The sequence below is a fragment of the Achroia grisella genome, unplaced genomic scaffold, assembly GCF_030625045.1.
Source record: "Achroia grisella isolate CSIRO2021 unplaced genomic scaffold, CSIRO_AGI_Agris_v1 utg660, whole genome shotgun sequence".
NCBI classification, from domain to species: domain Eukaryota; kingdom Metazoa; phylum Arthropoda; class Insecta; order Lepidoptera; family Pyralidae; genus Achroia; species Achroia grisella.
Genome location: NW_026712984.1, coordinates 8,674,413 through 8,696,030, shown reverse-complemented (window position 1 = coordinate 8,696,030; position 21,618 = coordinate 8,674,413). Strand labels below are relative to the sequence as shown.

The following is a 21,618-nucleotide window of genomic DNA, read 5'->3' as shown; positions in this document are numbered from 1 at the left end:
ACCGAATTAAGTTGTTTGTCATAAGATATCCATTACCAGGTTCTCTTCCTACTACACTGACTTCGGTCTATAAATACGGAGGTCGGTAGTTGAATAATGCTCTAATTGTAACAAATGTTATTTTGGTGTATGTACCATGTTTATATTCATATGCATGTAGCAAAGAACGGTTATTTCAATGTTACAAACAGACACTTGAATTTTATTTATATGTATAGATGATGTAGGACATTTTAGACGCTTATGAAGGTAAAATTTTTTAAAAAAGACGTAGAGTACTTTTTAGTTCGAAAAAGGGTTGTAAGGGGTTGTAAGGGGTTGAAAGGGGATATGAAAGGTTGTATGAAAATATCATCTTTTTTTTAGTAGAACAATGAAACTTTCTCGCGTCAATATATTTTCTTTACTTGGTCAAGTTCTATTGCACGCGGACGAAGTCGCGGACACAACTAGTCAATAACAAATATCATGCGTAATGTGTTTCCCCATAATGGAATGTTTAAATATGATTTGATACACTATCACAATGAATCTGTATTGTTGTAAACATGTACAACATTTATTTGAAAAGAATACGAGCTGAGTTTCTCGTCAGTTCTTCTCATCTCGATATCATTCCGAACTGACGGTAGATTTGATATACCATAAGAGTGTGTAATAGACCTACATGAATGAAGATATTTTGAAGTTTGATAAACAAATTGAATCATGCTTATCGGTCGTTATCTCCCCGACTACAAAGGGTGGCCATGAGGTCAGGCCCCACGTTTTTCATTCAGCCAGGCGAGTAACTCTCGACAATGTTACATATTTACATGTATTGTATACTATTTCCATACCATCCTGATCATCTGGATGAATGGCGGTCCTCCACAGTGCGGTTTTCTAGAAACTTTTTGCCACGCACAACCACATTGTGGAATCACCTTCCAGCAATGGTATTTCCGGACCAATACGATATTGAAACCTTCAAGAAAAGAGCTTATTCCTTTTTAAAAGGCCGACAACTGATATCAACGATTCAAACACGACACCGTCCTCGCCGGTGAGGACGACTCGATCGGGGGATTGATCGGAGTTCCCAGTTAATTGCGTTGGTTGGAGTGATTGAGGTCGTCCAATTCAAACGGGGATCGAAATTACAACAGTCCGAGCCGAGATTGGAGCCCCTAGCGGTGGTCTCAGACTAAAGTCGTATCCGTCAGGCGAAAGTTGGCCTTCAGCAGCTCTATAAGTCCTTCCTTTGGTTTGGAGTACTATCTGCACTCGCCCCCATCGTCCGGTGGAGCTGTGAAGCCAGCTGCTCCCAACAGCATTAGAGTAGTCCGAAAAAAAGAATTACACGTAACTGAAAAACTATTTTTTACCAAATAAAAAGCCTATGTTTATCTAGTTCCTAAGAGGAATTAAACGCAGTTCCAAAATGTTTAAATATTGTAGGACCTCTGTTTGTCTCAACATTACAATATTTTACAAAAAAAACAGTCATTGTAATCCAACGCTGCACATACCCAAGATACTGACAGCGTACCCTCTCTGAATTGAATTCTAATGCCCAATTTACACTCAGCCCGAGTGGGCAGGGAAGTGAGCAGCGCGAGAGTGTAAACACGAGTAGAAACACTTCCCATGCCATTGGCGCTGCCACTTGCGCTGCCCGGCGCTCCCTCGATTGTCGGTTTTTCGTGCGCCAGTCAAAGGACTGGCAGCGCGAGTGGCAGGGGAAGCGGCTGAATGTAAACGTAGCAATATTGTTATAGACTATTTATAGTTGTCAATAAACGATATGAATGTCTGTATAATTACTTATTTTGGATATAACAAATTGGCGACGGCGGTACTCTTACCCAATTACATGTTGTCTACGCCTGAAACGCTCTATTAGCATATGCGATACTTATAATTATTGCTAAGAAAATATTTTAGGCGCTTCGTAATTTATAGTCTATGCCAATATAATTTTTCATTCTTATTCAAATACACATCCACATCGATTTATTGCATTATTGTTATAAAACACTTCAACTATTTAATAATTCTTACACATGCCATGACACGACAACCTCGTCATAATACGGCAATTACTAATAACTCAGAGATCGATCCTGGCCGAGAATTTGCAGCGGGTTACCGCATACAAGCCAGGAGTTAGGCAGACCATAGACGGAAATGGGAATTCGGCTGTGTTAGTGCGATTAGGGCGCCCGCACTACAAAATTATGATGGACAATGTTTACTACTGGTATCGTCGCCTGGACCAGCTGCTGTCGGCGCCTATTCAGCATCTAGGCTAGGTGGGGATGGACTGATATAGGCTATTCATTGTTGTCTAGATAACCAGTCAATAAACGATACGATGTCTCTATAATTACTTATTTTGTACACTTACATTTTGGGCTAAATAGCCCCTTAAGAAAGGGGAAGGTTAACAGAATAGAATAGAAAATCATTTATTCAAATAAACTTAATTTAAGCACTTTTGAATAGTCATAACAATTTTTTTATCTACCGCTCATTCGGAAAGCTGTCTCATCACAAGAAGAACGAGCAAGAAACATGCGTGTTGCTCTTTTAAGTAATCCTTGTAAGATCACATTTACAAGTCGAAACTTACACAAACACAAACAACCAACCAGCACTAATTTATTAGGGTCAAATGTTAGTAATGTTGAATAATAACCCTATGGCTAGCAATGTATCATTTCAGGTTCTCTTTGGAAACCATCATACTAAATTCCTGGTGTATTTCTCACGATGTGCTAACTGACCTGATCTCATGTTCATCTTATCATCCTCCACTGGCGCCCCGCCAGCGTACACCGTCAGCGCACGCGGGTGCACCATTACATTATAATAATTATATATCTCTTTATGGAATATAATACAACAATATAGCAATATAGCGATCATAAAACCGGTCAGAACCAGATGTCACCGGTTTCGTACCGGTAAAATTTCGATATACTATTCATTTATGAGCAATTCCAGAGTTATGACCACATTTTCCATTTCTTGGCCCGATCCCTGTTTATGACAAGCGTTATCTTCGCATTAGTTGATTTGCAACCTTATTAATATTACATTTTGTTAGATATTGAATTGTATGTATACTTCAATTATGAAAAAAAATTCAGAACAACATTTCTTTAAAAGAGCAACACGCAAGTTTGAATCTCATTCTTCTTGTGATGAGTCTGTGTTCCGAATTTATTTATTACTCACTAAACGATTACTTGAATGACTAGCGTGCATGGCAATAGTTGTTCATGCACGGGATTTTCATTTAATGTTAGACATAGACACCTATATAAATATACATTGTAAATAAACTGGCTTTAAAAAAACGAATACGATTGAGCTTCTTGCCAGTTCTTCTTAATTGGATGTATATATTGTACTGGACGGTAGGGAAAAAATTATAATATAAAAATTTGACGTTCATAAATGGCTAAAATGACTCACTTCCGTGCTCACTTCCCTGCCCACTCGGGCTGAGTGTAAATTAGGCATTATGCCCAATTACACATATTACATATTAACGAAAATACGATTTTTTATATAACTAGCTAACGATTTATGTAACTAACTGTACTCGCGACTTCGTCCTTGTCAGTTCTTCTCAATTGGATCTATATACCGAACTGGACGGTAGGGAAAAAATTAAAAATTGTAATGTTAAAAATTTGACTTTCATAAGCGGCTAAAATGTCCTACATTAATAAATGATTCTTTTAAATTTGAATGAGTGCTAGAATAAAAGAATATGATTATTCAAAAGTGCTTACATTAACTTTGTTTGAATAAAGATTATTTCTATTCCATCAAATTGAGTCGTAAAAGATCTGTTTGATGAATGAAAGTACGTTATCTCTTTCATCTCGGCCTATATTTAATTAAAGGCCCTTTGTCATTAGGTAGAGACGGGAATGATCGTAATTTTGTAGCTACACAAGACGGATAAGATTGCCCGTGAAAGTAATTTAACAACCTTCACTTAGCAGCGCCGTGATCTAGTAGATACAACCCCGACTCACCTCAAGGTCGGGTGTTCGTTAAAGATAAATTTATCTTTAGGTAATGGAAATCTTTAGAAATAATCTTACAATAACTTACAATAAGCAGTTTTTTGAATAGACACTTTTTTTATTCTATCACTCATTCAAATTAAAAAAAAAACATTTATTCATGTAGGACATTTTAGCCGCTTATATACGTCAAATGTTTTCCCTACTGTCCAGTTCAGTATACAGATCCAATAGAGAAGAACTGACAAGAAACTACGAAATCTTTATTAAAAAAAAACTTAACATCAGCACTTTTGTATAGTCGTATTTTTTTTATACTAGCACTCATTTATATTAAAAAAAAATCATGTAGGACATTTTAGCCGCTTATGAACGTCAAATTCTTTATACTTATACTATAATTTTATTTTTTTCCCTACCATCCAGTTCAGTATATAGATCCAATTGAGAAATAGAAATAATCTTTATTCAAATAAACTCATTACAAGCACTTTTGAATAGTCATATTTTGATTCTACCACTCATTAGGAATGCAGACTCATTACAAGAAGATTGAGCAAGAAACTTGTGTGTTGCTCTTTTTAATAGATGTTTTTTTATATAAATAATTACAGTGTAACAAGTAAGAGGCATGCGATAATCAACATAGAAATCGCTACGCACTCATTATTATTGTAATCAGATAATATTGTCAGTGTTTTGGATTTAAAGTTTTTCTATAAAAACATTATTATCGTTAACGAATTCAGATTTTTTATAGTAAAGGACGAAGTCGCGGGTACAATAGCTAGTTAGTTATATAAAAAATCGTATTTCCGTTAATATGTAATATGTGTAATTGGGCATAATGCCCAATTTATACTCAGCCCGAGTGGGCAGGGAAGTGAGCAGCGCGAGAGTGGAAACACTTCCCATGCCATTGGCGCTGCCACTCGCGCTGCCCGGCGCTCCCTCGATTGTCGGTTTTTCGTGCGTGACTCAAAGGACTGGCAGCGCGAGTGGCAGCGTGTTTTTACATTCAGCCCTCTCGCTCAGTTGTCGCCCGGCAATATTTCCGGCAGCGCGAGTGGCAGGGGAAGCAGCTGAATATAAACGTTTATATTATAGCGTTACTAGTTCATATGGCACGTGGCCGGGCAGGACTGACGTGTGCAGTAGAGCGGAGGTCGGATTCCGCTGATTCACGACACTGATACAATGTTCCGCATGCGAATATTTAGCCATCCGTGTAAATGGAAATCAATAATTGTATCAACATTGCAATATTAATATATTTTAGACTAGCTGCACCCACGACTTCGTCCGCGTAGAATTTAACTTTATTTTTTTACAATAAAAGTAGACTAAGTTACTCCTTATTACATCAGCTACCTGCCAATAAGAGTCACGTCAAAATCGGTCCAGCCATTTCAAAGATTAACCGGAACTAACAGACAGGCAGACAAAAATTGTAAAAAATGTTATTTTGGTGTATGTACCGTATTTATATTCATATGCATGCAGTAAAAAATGGTTATTTCAATATTACAAACAGACACTCCAATTTTATTTATGTGTATAGATGTATAAATTTAATATCAAGACGAAGGTTTACGACGAATGTGTGTTGCCAGTGGTGACTTACAGCACTGGCAACACACATTGGTCGTAAACCTTCGTCTGTGAGACGTGGTCGCTAACTATGGGCCTCATGAACAAGCTGAGAGTCACTCAGAGGGCAGTAGCCCATAGCATAGCCCTCTCGGCTAAGCTCGGAGTTTCTCTGCGTAATCAAATCAGAAATGAGGAGATCCGCAGAAGAACTAGAGTGACCGACATAGCCGGAAGAATTACGAAACTGAAGTTGGAATGGGCAGGGTACATAGCTCGTAGAACAGATGGCCGTTTGGGGCAAGTCCTCGAGTGTCGACCGCTGACCGGAAGACGCAGTGAAAATTTTAAAGAAACTACAACAAATAAACTTTTCTTTGACTTTTTGGGTTAGGTTGTGAAATACTAGCTGTGCCCTTGCCTAACCTCGACCAAATAACGAAAAAAATTCAATGACATTTTACATTTTTCCCAATTATCTGATTTCCGAAGGACCAATTGACCGAACAAAATTAGCAGACTTTGGAAGCACTCTGTAGAGATGGGTTTTGATGCCCAGTTGTTTGCCCATTAGTACGTCGTGGAAATTCCTAACATTTTGCGCCAACACCACATCTCGAATGGATTCCTCATCTCTTTTGAATATTACGTTTACGTAAAGACTAGCTTTTGCCCGCTGCTTCGCTCGCGTTAATTTATTCCCTTAGGGGTGAAATTTATCAAAATCCTTTCTTAGGGGCTGCCTACGTCGTAATAGCTTTATGCATGCAAAGTCAGCCCGATCGGTTTAAAATTGACAAAGTTTCATACAAACTTTCATCCCCTATTTTATCCCCTTAGAGATGGAATTTATCAAAATCCTTTCTTTGCGGATGCCTACGTCATAACATCTACCTGCATGCCAAATATCAGCCCGATCCGTCCAGTGGTTTGGGCTGTGCGTTGATAGATCACTATCTCAGTCAGTCACCTTTGAGTTATATATATTTAGAAGTACTAAGTAGAAAAAATGTTTACAGTATCCTCGCTTCCGAGCCCAACGACGGCAGACGACGATGATGATGACGAGGACCCAACACCCACGCAGGTCCGAGCCGACGCCGACGACGACGGCCGCGTCTATAAGAACCCCAGGAACTCCCCGTCAGCAGAGTGTCCTCGGGATGAAGTGCAGGCCACTATGCTGGTAATTAGTTTTTATAGCTTCTGGAAGTTACCACACCACCTAATGGACATAATACTTCACCATCTTAAATTGCTGACAGTTCGTCTACAAGAACCCCAGGAATTCCCCTCAGCAGAGTGTCCTCGGGATGAAGTGCAGGCCACTATGCTGGTAATTAGTTTTAATAGCTTCTCAAAGCTACCACACCCCATGGTCTTTTTTATGGATGACAATGTAATGGTGCACCCGCCTGCGCTAACGGTATACGCTGGTGGGGCACCAGTGGATGATGATAAGATGAGGTCAGGTCAGTTAGCCCAAATTCACCAAGAATTTATCACAATAGTTTCCAGGGTACATAGCAATAAGATCCTCAGTCCACATTACTAACTGGTTACCATCATTTTAGATTATTGACAGATCTCGTATGTTTTACATTTATACTACCCTGACGGCGACAGTAGTCCATTGGCTAGCACACGTCTTTACTTCGGCTGCTCACGGGTTCGATTCCTCGCACGGGACAAACATTTATATTCATGAATATCATTGTTTGTTGGTCTGGGTGTGCTATGTATATATTTATTTCGTTATGTGTTCTAGCACTTCGGCTGTTCCCTTGAGAGTCTTCTTTGTGTCAATTAAAATAGGGAATAAAATCTCGCTTGGCTGACTGTTTGTACAGGCAACAATGGAGAAGCTTCCCTGCTGTACAATAAACAATTGGGTTTCTAATTCGGCGATTTTTTTAACTTTATAATGAAATAACTGTGCCTCCGATGTCACATGCATTTAATTTCAATCTATACATATAAATAAAATTGGAGTGTCTGTTTGTAATATTGATATAACCGTTTTTTACTACATGCATATGAATATAAATACGGTACATACACCAAACTATGTATACCTGTATACTTTGAGAGGTTGTAGGAGGGGAGGTAATCTCTAGATCTGAAATAAATCTCAAAATTCGTAGGGTTACGTTTAGATACCATTTAAACTTAACTCTAAGAACCTAAAAATTCAAAAAAAGAAGGCATAAGGGACAAGTAGATATAGAAATAGAAATAATCTTTATTCAAATAAACTCATTACAAGCACTTTTGAATAGTCATATTTTGATTCTACCGCTCATTCGGAACGCAGATTCATCACAAGAAGAATGAGCAAGAAACTCTTTTAAATAAATATTGATTTACTTATATATAATTAACAACAAGGATTAGGCATGCGATCAATATAGAAACCACTACGCACTTAATCTCTGATCAAGAATAAATAATAAATTTCTTTTTAATTTTCAGGGACAAAAATGTTTGCGGAAGTGCTCCTCTGACGAGGACTGCAAGAGTAAGAAGAAGAAATGCCTCTGCGACGCGGCCTGCGGCATGTCCTGCATCAAACCAGGTCAGTTCAGTACTTCATAATATTACTGGAAAGCCGCTAAATGTGTTCTTCTAGAAGGTATCCTAAGAGGAGTGTGTTCTCACTTTGCAGCGGCGGAATCGTATGCTTAGTTCTAAGAGGAGTGTCTTCTCACAATGAAGCGGCGGCTCCGTCGCAAAAATACATTCGGACAAAAAGCCGCTATCTGTTTGCGGTTTTGTATTCACGCAATAAATTATGATGTAGGTGAATACTTTCCTTCAGTATTAGTTCTATCTCTGTTCAGCGAACTTGCGTCTCCCCTCACCCGAGCGGGATAGCAATACTTTAAATCAAAAGTTAGCCGTAAATATTTATGTTCTGCTCTACTCAAGCCGCCGTAATTTCGATCCCCGTCAAATTCAAACGGGGGTCGAAATTACGACGGTCTGAGCCGAGGTTCAAACCACTAGCCATACCCTCAGTCGAAAGTCGTATCCGTCAGGCGGGAGTTGTCCTTCAGCCGCTCCATAAGTCCTTCCATTGGTTTGGAGTGCCATCTGCACTCGCCCCCTATAGTCCGGTGTAGCTGTAAAGGCCAGTCGCGGCCAACAGCGTTAGAGTAGTTCGAAAAAAAGGCTTACTCTACGTTTACAGTACAGTACAGTACAGTTAGTAGGATACTAATATTATAAGCGCCAATGTTTCTGAGTATGAATAGAAGTGTCTCCATACAATAAAATTACGATGTAGGTATTCTTCAGTGTTCGTTCTATCTCTGTTCAGCGAACTTGCGTTTACCCTCACCCGAGCGGGATAGCAATACTTTCGATCGAAGTCTAGCCGTAAATATTTACGTCTGGCTCTACTTGGCTTACTCTATTATTACAGTAAATATAAAAGGTTTTGTTTTAATTATTTTGAATATTATAATTATTAATGATTACAATTTGACGACCTCGGTGGTCTAGCGGTCTGGCACACCGCTTTACGTCCGATGGCCGCGGGTTCGATTCCTCGCACGGCATAAATATTTGTATTCATGAGTATGATTATTTGTATCGGTCTGGGTGTTTTGTATGTATAATATGTATTTACGAAAAAAATTATCTACGTATTTGTATCAGTTATCTAGTACCCAAGCTTTAGCTAGCTTAACTTGGGTTTAGATAGCGCTGTGTGAATTGTCCTGAGATTATTATTATTAAATTCGGACTCTTTGTTTTATATTAGTGGAGGGGATATCTTGTAAGCGTCTGCAAAGATAGGACGACTGGCGAGTTTTCTATTGTGTTGCTTTAAATAAATCAATGAACTAAATGCCTTTCTGATGGAGATCAAAAACGAGTCTCAAACACGAGAGCAATAGGGACAGATTATACGTAAACGTTTCACTAACTAATCATTACATAGTATAAAACAAAGTCGCTGTCGCTGTCCGTCCCTATGTATGCTTAAATCTTTAAAACTACGCAACGGAAGCGGTTTCTTTTAATAGATAGAGTGATTCAAGAGGAAGGTTTATATAATACATGTACACCCGTGCGACGCCGGGGCGAGTAGCTAGTTTACTCATAAAAGGCAACAAGCATGTTTCTTTTCAGATCATAAATCAATTTGAACAAAATACTTGACAGGTGTAACGGAAGGTACAACTTAGGAATTCGGCCGAAACAACGATGAATTTCAGGTTTCTTGAATGCTTTAAATTAATATTTTCATTGCTATATTTACCTGTTAGGGAGACTAAACGGTTACTTCCACTGAAAATCAGCGTCGTGGATTTTGTTATGGCATAATGCTGAGATGGGTCCCTTACACACATCAGTACAGTAATGCGGTGGCGATGCTAGGCAGTGGTGGATGGGAAATGCATTTTTTTTTTATTTATTTATTTATTTAATTTAGGCTATATGGCCCATATTATAAATACCTTATAGACTAACATACATAAGAAATAATAATAAAATATGTAAACAAAATTGTCTCTATGGTCACGGCACTGACGACGGCAATCTGCCACGGTAGCGCCGATAGACCACACTCTCCGGCCAGTAGTCCTCCTTCATGAAGTTGGGCAGCATGTTGGTGGGGACCCGAATTTTACTTTAGTATTATTATTTAGGATTGGTTGATTATTATTATTATTATTGTTTCTTTATATATATATTATTAGACGACCTCGGTGGTCTAGCGGTCAAGCACATCGCTTTACGACCGATGGTCGCGGGTTCGATTCCTCGCACGGCACAAACATTTGTATTCATGAGTATGATTGTGTCTGGGTGTTTTCTATGTATAATATATATTTATTTAAAAAAACAAGCTCTGCTTAGCTTGGGACTAGATGGCGCTGTGTGAATTGTCCTGAGGTATTTTTTTTGTTTGTATTATTTATATTCATATGCGTGTAGTAAAAAACGGTTATTTCAATATTACAAACAGACACTCCAATTTCATTTATATGTATAGAAATAAATACAGGAACACTTCTTGAGTCTGACACGCTCCAAATAGCAACCTGTCTATGGCTTGGGGTTCCGGTCTGCCCTCCTCACAAATGTCCCTGTGGTAGTGATGTCGACAAAATAGGACATCACGGACTGTCATGCCAAAAAAGTGCAGGCCGTTTCTCGAGACACGCCGCACTTAACGATATCATACGCCGGTCCCTTGCCACCATCAACGTACCAAGTCTACTTGAGCCGACTGGTATTGCAAGAGACGATGGTAAGAGACCGGACGGTATGAGTTTGATTCCATGGAAGATGGGCCGGGTGCTGGTATGGGATGCAACGTGTTCAGACACGCTGGCCCCATCCCATCTACATGGAACCAACAACCGAGCTGGTGCGGCATGTGAAGCGGCTGAAAAAGCCAAAATATGTAAATACAGGGGTCTAGGCTCCGAATATGACTCCCTTTCGGTGTCGAGACCTTTGGTCCGAAAGGTCCTAGCCCTATAAGACTTTTCAAAGAAATAACGAAAAGGTTAATCGACATCACAAAAGACCGAAGAGCTGACAGCTACCTCGGACAAAGAATTAGTCTAGCTATTCAAAGAGGGAACGCTGCCAGTATCTTCAGAACGTTGCCTAAAGGGACCCCTTTTAATAATATATTTTAATCATCATATTATGTATAGATTATCCTAGCCGTTGTTATATTACTACAAGCATCGCATAACAAAGTTTAATTCAAACTCGGTAATACAAACTCTAAGAAATCTTAATCCCCTTAATTCCTGCACCGCCCAGTCTTCTCCTTATCATATTTTGCTCGCACTAATTTCAAAATGTCACCAACATATTTGTTTCACGTCTAACTAGGCGTTTACAGCGACTTTCCTCGCATGGAATCTATTTGGTTTTCAATATCTTAATCTTATTAATATTATAAATGCCAATTATTAATAACTAGCTACTCGCCCCGGCTTCGCACGGGTGTACATGTATTATATATATATATAAACCTTCCTCTTGAATCACTATATCTGTAAAAAAAACCGCTTCAAAATTCGTTGCGTAGATTTAAAGATTTAGGCATATGCGATTCAAATTCAAATTCAAAAATCATTTATTCATGTAGGACATTTTAGCCGCTTATAAACGTCAAGTTTACATTATATTTTTTTTCCCTACCGTCCTGTTCGGTATATAGATCCAATTGAGAAGAACTGGCAAGAAACTCAATTGAATTACTTTTTTTTTTTAATTCAGTTTATTTACAATGCATAGGTATTTATGTAGGTGTCTATGTCTAACATTAAATGAAAATCCCGAAAATGAAAACTATTGCCATGCACGCTCGTCATTCAAGTAATCGTTTAGTGAGTAATAGGCCTTGCTCAGTAAATATAATTTAACAGATGTTTTGAATTTATTTAAGAGTAATTCCAATATATCCTTTGGTATCTTATTGTAAATTTTTATACCTATTCCCATAAAAGACCTATTGACTTTTTCTAAACGATACTTGGGGACAGCAAGTTTGTCTGTAAATCTAGTATTAATTTTTTTTATTTATTTTTACACTTTTTTGCACCAGTTACAGAAAAAATTAATTACCATAAAAATATGTATAACAATGACGAGTACAAAAGGCGGCCTTATCGCTAAGCAATCTCTTACAGGCAACCTTTAGGTAGACAGTGAAAATATAAGAAAATGAGTAGGTGGTACAAATGACAACAAAACTAAGATGGGTATAAATAATACATGCAAATATACATAAATATATATAGACATACATATGTACATACCTACATAAACATACATAAACTTAATAATACACATATCCATGAAAAGTTTGAAGGAAAGAAAGGGACTATAAGAAAAGGGAAAAGTAGAACTAAAGGGAAAGGAAATGAGTTTTCACTGATGCTTTAAAGCTAGCAAGAGATTGAGCGCGCCGAATAGGAGCGGGAAGCGAGTTCCACAACCTAACAGCCTGGACAGAAAATGATTTTGAATAGAAGGAAGTGGAGTGATTGGGAAATCTAAGACGGAGATTGTTTACGCTGCGCAAGGAATGACAACTACTCTCACTGAGAAATAGGGAGCAATTTTTAAGGTAATCAGGAGTGGCGGGATTATGAATATTGCTGTTTTTTGGAAATAAGTCAAGATTTTTATGAACATATAGGATATTTGAATATATAAATTGAGAAGCAACAGTGAGAATATTTGCCTCTTTGAATTTCTCTCTTAATGATTCGCGTATTCGTGGACTTACTTTCATATGTTACGCCTAAACTGGTCACAACATGGTTTCGTTTGAAATGTTACTGGTCTAGAAGATTCTGTTTCCATGGCAACGGTATCAGAGCTCCCGATTAGTCGCCTGTAGAAATGGATCATGAATCTACAACCCTAGTTAAAATTTATAACGTTCAATTTTCAATTATGAACACATAATTAATGTTAGCCGTTAATTAATTAGGACTGATTAATTAATTAGTTATCTTAAGACGATTTAATTAGTTCTCTATTGAATTAGTGGTAATTGTGTAAATTATATTTACTTTCATGCCAGGTAGACTTTGTGTAAAGCAGTCAGTTTAAAAGTTCAAGCTGGCGTCCAAAAACCTCGGTGTGATGAACGGGAGGCGGTACTTAACTGCGGACCAGAGACTTCTCTTGTATAAGTCACAGTTCGGCCGTGGTACTGCTCTCATCTTTGGGCGGGAACACCTGGATACCAGCTCGGTCCTTTTGACTCTGTTCAGAGACGTGCTATGAGAATTGCCGCTGATCCCAATCTCTGAAATGAGGCGACTCCACTTAGCTTGAGGCGAGACTTCGCATCGCTTTGTGTGTTCTACCGATTACACGCGGACGAAGTCGCGGGAACAGCTGTTATATATATATATACTGTACAAACATCGACTCTAATAGTTTTGTAATATTGAAATAAATAAAAAATAAATGTTTTTTTTACCTAAATACTTAACCGTTCCATATTACAAAATGAAGTCGCTTATACTGTCTATTCGCTTAAGTCTTTTAAACTACGCAACGGATTTTATTGCAGTTTTTAGCTATAGATAGAGTGCTACGTCCCTTCATATTAGAAACTTAGACTACTTTTATTTTACGGTACATACACCAAAATAACATTTTTTATCATTTTTGTCTGTCTGTTTGTCCCGGCTAATCTCTGAAATGGCTGGACCGATTTTGACGGGACAGTTTTTGGCAGGTAGCTGATGTAATAAGGAGTAACTTAGGCTATTTTTATTTTAGAAGCCAGCGGGTGCAGCTAGTATACATATTATTATTGTCTGACCAATAATAAGCTCTCTAGTCTTCACTTGTAACAGCCCCCCTCACCCCCGAGTCAAATATCATTTGAAGAAAGTTAAATGGAGGCTTTTAAAAAATATAACCTAGAAATTTCAGTTTAGTAAAACTGCCGTCCCTGAAAAAACACGGTCTTTACTTAAAAGGTCGAGGGGCTCTCGGCTGAAGCCTATATATTTTAGGGTTCCGTAATCGCAGTTGTTAAACTATATTCTCGAACTAGCTGTCTCCGCGACTTCGTCCGCGTGGAATTAACTTTATTTTTCTAAAATAAAAGTAGCCTAAGATACTCCTTATTACATCAGCTACCTGCCAAAAAAGTCCTATCAAAATCGGTCCAGCCATTTCAGAGATTAGTCAGAACAAACAGACAGACAGACAAATATTGTTATTTTGTTATTTTGATATTTTGGTGTATGTACCGTATTTATATTCATATGCATGCAGTAAAAAACGGTTATTTCAATATTACAAACAGACAATCCAATTTTATTTATACGTATAGTTGCATGTACACCCGTGCGAAACCGGGGCGAGTAACTAGTAATTTGTTTAAGCTGTACCTAAATAAAATAGCGAAATATTAATAAAATACTGTAGTAATTATAGCTGTTGATTACCCAAATAAAATAAAGAAATATTAATAAAATACTGAAAAACTGTTAAAATTAATAAGGAACCCACACCGTGTGAGGTCGACTCACACTTGGCCCGTTTTTTTTTTATTAATATCGCGCCCATGACATCGTTCCAAGTGGATGTTAAGCTGTGTGCCTTAATGAAATTATTTGAAGATTGCAAAATATGACGTCGCTCTTTTTTTAATAGATTCTGTACGGTTATTTATTCTGTGGAAAGAGATTTGAAAACATAATGTTAGGATATTTATCCACAAACAAGTATTTTTTTTAATAGTCCTGGACAATTCATGTGCGCCATCTAGTCCCAAACTAATCGGAACTTTTATTATCTAAATATATATAACTCAACTGACTAACGTAGTGATCTATCAACGCACAGCCCAAACCACTGGACGGATCGGACTGAAATTTGGCATGCAGGTAGATGTTATGACGTAGGCATCCGCTAAGAAAGGATTTTGATTAATTCTACCCCCAAAGAGATAAAATAGGGGATGAAAGTTTGTATGAAACTCTGTCAATTTTAAACCGATCGGGATGAGACTTTGCAAGCATAAATGATCCATAAAGCTACTATGACGTAGGTATCCGCTAGGAAAGGATTTTGATAAATTCAACCCCCATGGGGATAAAATAAGGGATGATGCAGGATGTAAATGTATTAGTTTGAACCTATCAGTACCTAATGGAACGAATAAAGACGAACAAAATATTAGTTCTTTAGTTAAAGTTATCTTCCACGCGGACGAAGTCGCAGGTACAGCTAGTTGAATATAAATGTTTGTATCGTGGACTCAAACGCGCGACCATCGAGGTAAAGCGGTGTGCTAATCCACTAGACCACCGGGCCCGTCAAATTCAATGGAAATATATTTTCTTTAAGAATAATAGACTCCGAAACGTAAACAGCGTTTAGTAAAAATAATATTTTAGAAATAAATATTTTTACTAAAACTGGTTATTTTTTTGAGCCCGCATCGGCTAGGTCTTAATCTCTGGAGTAGGATTTACACGACCACAGCACAGAGCCGCACTCAGTGATGCCGGGGCCCCGCTAATATTAATTAATATTCCGCAGAGCTGGCAGCTACCTCGGACAAAGAATTAGTCACGGGTAACAGCTGGTTAAAAATGAAGAATAATTAAAGATCCGCGTTTTATATGAAAAGTATTCCGGAGTTTTATATATGTATTTATAAAAAATATAGATACATTTGTTTTTATATCAGTTGTCTAGTATCATTAACACAAGCTCTACTTAGCTTGGGAATGGATGGCGCTGTGTGAATTGTCCAAGGTTATTTATTTTATTACTTATTACCTAGCTGTTCCCGCGACTTCGTCCGCGTGGAATTTAACTTTATTTTTCTAAAGTAAAAGAATTTTTCTAAAATAAAAGTAGCCTAAGTTACTCCTTATTACATCAGCTACCTGCCAAAAAAAGTCCCGTCAAAATCGGTCTAACCATTTCAGGGATTAGCCGGAACAAACAGACAGACAGACAAAAATTGCAAAAAATGTTATTTTGGTGTATGTAGCGTATTTATATTTACATGCATCTAGTAAAATACGGCTATTTCAGTATTACAAACAGACAATCCAATTTTATTTATATGTATAGATAATATTTAAGTAAATTAAATAAGTAATATTTTACGTAAGTAAGAAATTCTATAAACGACTTTAAATGTTTCTCGTTTATGTAACAAATATTTCATTATGTACCATGGGGCCCCAATCAAAATCATATACTTGGGGCCCCAATAACTGCCCTGTATACAACTCTGTGCATAGAATACATATTTTAAGCGTTACTTTTAACGGAATGACTTGAAAAGATAGCTGCAAATGCGAGTAATTTTTTATTACAACTCCGCCAGGGGAAGGTATATGAAAAGATGTTTGTTGCGAGGCCCGAGTCGAATGGATGGTGCATGGTTTACTCATCAAGTATGTAAGAGGTCAGGTAGCCGATTACGGAAGACTGATCCTTTAGATAAGAAAATTAAATCTGATAGAAGAGGAGAAAAGAAATCTAGTAAATCTTGACGAATCTTGACGACCTCGGTGGTCTAGCGGTCTAGCATACTGCTTTACGTCCGATGGTCGCGGGTTCGATTCCTCGCACGGCACAAACATTTGTATTCATGAGTATAATTGTTTGTATCGGTCTGGGTGTTTTCTATGTATAATATGTATGTATTTACGAAAAATAAAATTATCTATGTATCTGTATCAGTCATCTAGTATCCATAACACAAGCTTTAGCTAGCTTAACTTGGGACTAGATGGCACTGTATGAATTGTCCTGAGATTATTATTATTATTATTATTATTAAATTTGACAGAAAAATCTAGTGAAACATCTTTGAGGTCCAATTTGGAGTATTTATTTATTCATATGCATTCAATAGTGTTACAATAAACGTTGGGTACAATATTATTTTTTATGGATGATAATGGAATGGTGCACCCGCCTGCGCTAACGGTTTACGCTGGCGGGGCACCAGAGGAGGATGATAAGATGAGCATGAGGTCAGGTCAGTTAGCACATCGTGACAAATTCACCAGAAATTTATCACGATGGTTTCCAGGGGGAACCGCGTGGAGGTCAACCTGACATGGTACATTGCTGGTAATGATGTCATGAGTCCACATTACTGACAATCCTGTTCCCCCGGAACAATACTATTAGGTCCTTACATATGAAATTGTCGTTTTGTCGTACTGCCCACTTTGATCTCAAAAATCTCTTGTTTGGTTAGGAATTGCAATTTAAAATTTATACAGCTACTAGCTTCTGCCCGCGGTTTCGCTCGCGTTAATTTATCCCCTTAGGGGTGGAATTTATTAAAATCCTTTCTTAGGGGATGCCTACGTCATAGTAGCTTTGTGCATGCAAAGTCTCAGCCCGATCGGTTTAAAATTGACGAAGTTTCATATAAACTTTCATCCCCTATTTTTTCCTATGACGTGGGCATTCCCTAAGTAAAGCATTTTGATAAATTCCACCTCTAAGGGGATAAATTAAGGCGAGCGAAGCCGCGGGCAACAGCTAGTATATTTTGAAAAATCGACTTTAGACTCCCTTACAAAACGCCAAGTTCATATGTTAGGATCTAATTTTTTGTTACTGAGTTTATTTTCGATTTCATACCTGCTAAGTGTTACACAAGTTTATACTTAGCGTCGAACCTTTTCAATTCAAACGATCGATCAATGGCTACACTGATACGCTATTATACAAACTATAGGCAACTGAATGAATCTATATTTAAATAATATATATGTATATATATGATTAACCGGGTCTTAACACGAATAATTTTTAATATTGCTGGAGGTTCCTACAACTTTATCCACGTGGAATTAAACTTTATATTTCTAAAATAAAAGTAGCCTAAGTTACTCCTTATTACATCAGCTACCTGCCAAGAAAAGTCCCGTCAAAATCGGTCCAACCATTTCAGAGATTAGCCGGAACAAACAGACCGACAGAGTGACAGACAAAAATTGTAAAAAAAAATATTTTGGTATATGTACCGTATTTATATTCATATGCATGTAGTAAACGGTTATTTCAACATTACAAACAGACACTCCAATTTTATTTATATGTATAGATTAGTAAGTTTATTTTTGATAGTGTACTAATTGGTTTATTAGTAACGCGTACATTCGACGCGGAGTTGTAACGTGGACTGATTTTACACTTAACTTAAATCTCTGTTATCTGGAGAGGTACTAATGGAAGGGTCTCAAGTGCAGCCACATATTAAGAGTTAAATTCCCCACGAACGAAGTCAAGGATAACAGCTAGTTAAAAACTAAGACGGGTTAATCTGTAACGGTTAAATGCTGTGTTATATAAATGAGTAGGTCCCCGGTAAGCCATCAGTAACTCGTTTAAATTACCGTAAAAAAACTCCATGATTATTCATCATATATTCGCAATCTTACGTCTCAACATAAATATTCAGCGTGAATATTTCGCGGCGATTCCGTTAGTTATGTGTTTATAACCTGTTAATACTACAAATTCATTTATTGTTAAGGATTACCAACACAAGTGTTACATATGTATGTGGATATAAGGGCAGAGGAAGGCCGAATAAGAGATGGATGGACTGTGTGAAAGATGATATGGTAAGAAAGGAAGTAAATAACGAGATGACTGCGAACAGAGATGAATGGAAGAGAAAAACATATTACGACGACCACAAATAAATGGGATAAGGAAGAAGATGATGAAGGAGTACCAACACAAAATACAGCAATAAAAAATTTACATGATTCTATACGATTCTAATGATCTTATACTAACTGTTCTCATAATTATAGGTGACCACAGCATGCTTTGAGTTACAAGATTATATCGCTACTATTAGAAAGAAAGAAAAGAAGAAAGAAAGAAAAACATTTATTGTCAACCATTATTACATTTACACATTTGACAAACATATTACACATGTCAATAATATTAATTAATGTTGAATTCTACTAATAATCTTATATATAAAATTCTCGTGTCACAGTTTTCGTTCCCATATTTTATTTTATTTTTTATTTATTACTCTTTATTGCACCATAATAACAAAAAAAAACATATATACAAACGAAATACTCCTCCGAAACGGCTTGACAAATTCTCATGAAATTTTGTGAGCGTATTGAGTAGGTCTGAGAATCAGCCAACATCTATTTTTCATCCCCCTAAATGTTAGGGGTAGTCCACCCCTAAATTTTTTATTTTTATTTTTTAGACAAAATTTTTAGTTTCTATTTTTTTATGATACAACATACAAAAATACATACAATCCTAAATTTTCACCCTTCTATTATCAACCCCTATTTTTTTATAGCGTTATTAATTTATATGGTAAAACGTTTGCCGGGACAGCTAGTAATACAATAAAACATACATACAACACCGTTATGATGTGACAAGGAAAGTCAACTTTTGAGCTTAGTTATGTACTCGGAGTGATTGCCAAAGAAAATATCAATTTTTCCTCTGCAAGATCGTTGCAAATATTGTGTCATTATCATCATCACTACATAGGGACAGTTCATTAATCACGTGATCTTGTATTGTTGTGGACATAATGTGGTGGTGTGTAACCCTGGAGTGCTTGCAGTGGTCATACAACGAAAACAAATCCTCGGAGCGGTGAGGTCGCTCCGTGAAGCCTGTGAAGGCACCAGGAGACTGTGCTTTTGGGAGGAGCTTGGCTGGATGCTCTAGTAGTCTCAGCTCTACACGCACAACGGTCCAGATTGCAGAAAATGGAGTTCAATTTACATTTACATACACTAAAATGTATGTTTGTATATGGCTGCTCTAGTAGTCTGGCTTTACACGCACAACGGCCCGAATGAGAGTCTAATTGCGGAGACTGGAGTCCAACATACAATATTTATTTATTTATTTTAGGTAATCAACAGCTTATACAATTTATAGACAATATATAGTATTACTTAGTTAGTAAAGCCAATAACAGATACCTCATAAATTTATCTTTAATATTAAAGTTATATTTAAACTGGTTATATAAAACAATACAGTTACACACTTAAACATTTAAACAGGTCAGAACCAAAGATAAAGAACAGGTAAGGATATATCCTGTGATTTTTTTAAGCATTTTTAACCCCCCTCCCTCTGGGTGAGGTTTAAGACTACCCCCCCCCCCCCCCCCCCCCCCTCCCCCAATAAACATATTAAAATTTTTAGAATATCTTTAAATACATGTATAAAGTATAATCTTATTTTATTCTGAAATTAAGGACCATGATACAAATGTCTGGACAGAAAGGTTGTAGATTGTTTTTGATTGGCATAAAATAAATACACGTGATATCTTACTGGACCCCCCTCCCCTTGTGATATTTCGTGATTTCTTTTAAACCCCCCCGTTAAAAAAAATCACGAAATTTCCCCTTTCAAGTCACACGTGATTAATGGATAGCCCCATAGTATGGAACAAAGTCGCTGTCGCTGTCCGTCCCTATGTATGCTTAAATCTTTAAAACTACGCAACGGTTTCTTAAGCTGTATTTTTAATATATAGAGTGATTCAAGAGGAAGGTTCATATGTATTATGGTTTATAGGTATATATAAAGTTTCATACAAACTTTCATCCCCTATTTTATCCCTTTGGGGGTAGAATTAATCAAAATCCTTTCATAGCGGAAGCCTACGTTATAACATCTACCTGCATGACAAATTTCAGCCCGATCCGTCCAGTGGTTTGGGCTGTGCGTTGATAGATCACTACGTCAGTCAGCTTTGAGTTATATATATTTAGATGTACCCGTGAAAAACCAGTGGTCGCTAGTTCTATATAAAAACAGTCCACTTGCATTCTACAAAGCTCGTAAAACTCGATAACGCCTCACCCTCACCCTCGCCACCCCGTACTGGCGAGTGGAGACAAACGGGCGGGCTTATTGCTGAAATAAATCAAACGGACGTTGCAGCTCGAATTAATGAGTCACACATATTACGTAGTGGCCACACGTTACAGTTTTTGTTTTAATTTCTCGCCTATATTGCTGTCCTGAAAAACTAACAGGACATATTATTTGTACGCTATTATCAGCCAATTTCACTGCTTCTTATATATCTAGACACGGTAGAGTGTCAAGCCGAGTTTCAAGTAACATGCGAGCAGCACCGTGTGTATATTTATTATAATTATATTTATTATAATTTCATATACGAAATATACTGTAGCCTTCGCAAGTTCTAAACATGTTACTTGTCGCTTCCTATTTTATTATTAGTAGTAACTAGCAATCGAAAGTAATAATTGGTATATGAGAACTGGCCAAGTTAGACCTTAGGCTACAGTATATTATCCTAAGTTATAAGAAGAAATGATATTATATATTGTTATAAATACATTTCAGGACAGACCATTGAACTTGGCACCCATTTAGATCTCATCTCTTTTGTCGTAGAAGTCAACAATCAAGGCATATATCATAATATTAAACTCGGCTATCATTTCACATTTATGTTTTT

General features: G+C 37.2%; 1 protein-coding gene across 1 annotated transcript in view; it reads left to right on the top strand.

The window, feature by feature from the left end:
- LOC131849621 (uncharacterized) overlaps window positions 1-21,618 on the top strand; it is a 121,232-nt gene that overhangs the window by 37,452 nt on the left and 62,162 nt on the right. The window contains exons 2-3 of the mRNA XM_059199730.1: window positions 6,635-6,801; window positions 8,088-8,190. Coding sequence (XP_059055713.1) covers window positions 6,635-6,801; window positions 8,088-8,190 — 270 coding nt within the window. The remainder of the gene's footprint in view (window positions 1-6,634; window positions 6,802-8,087; window positions 8,191-21,618) is intronic.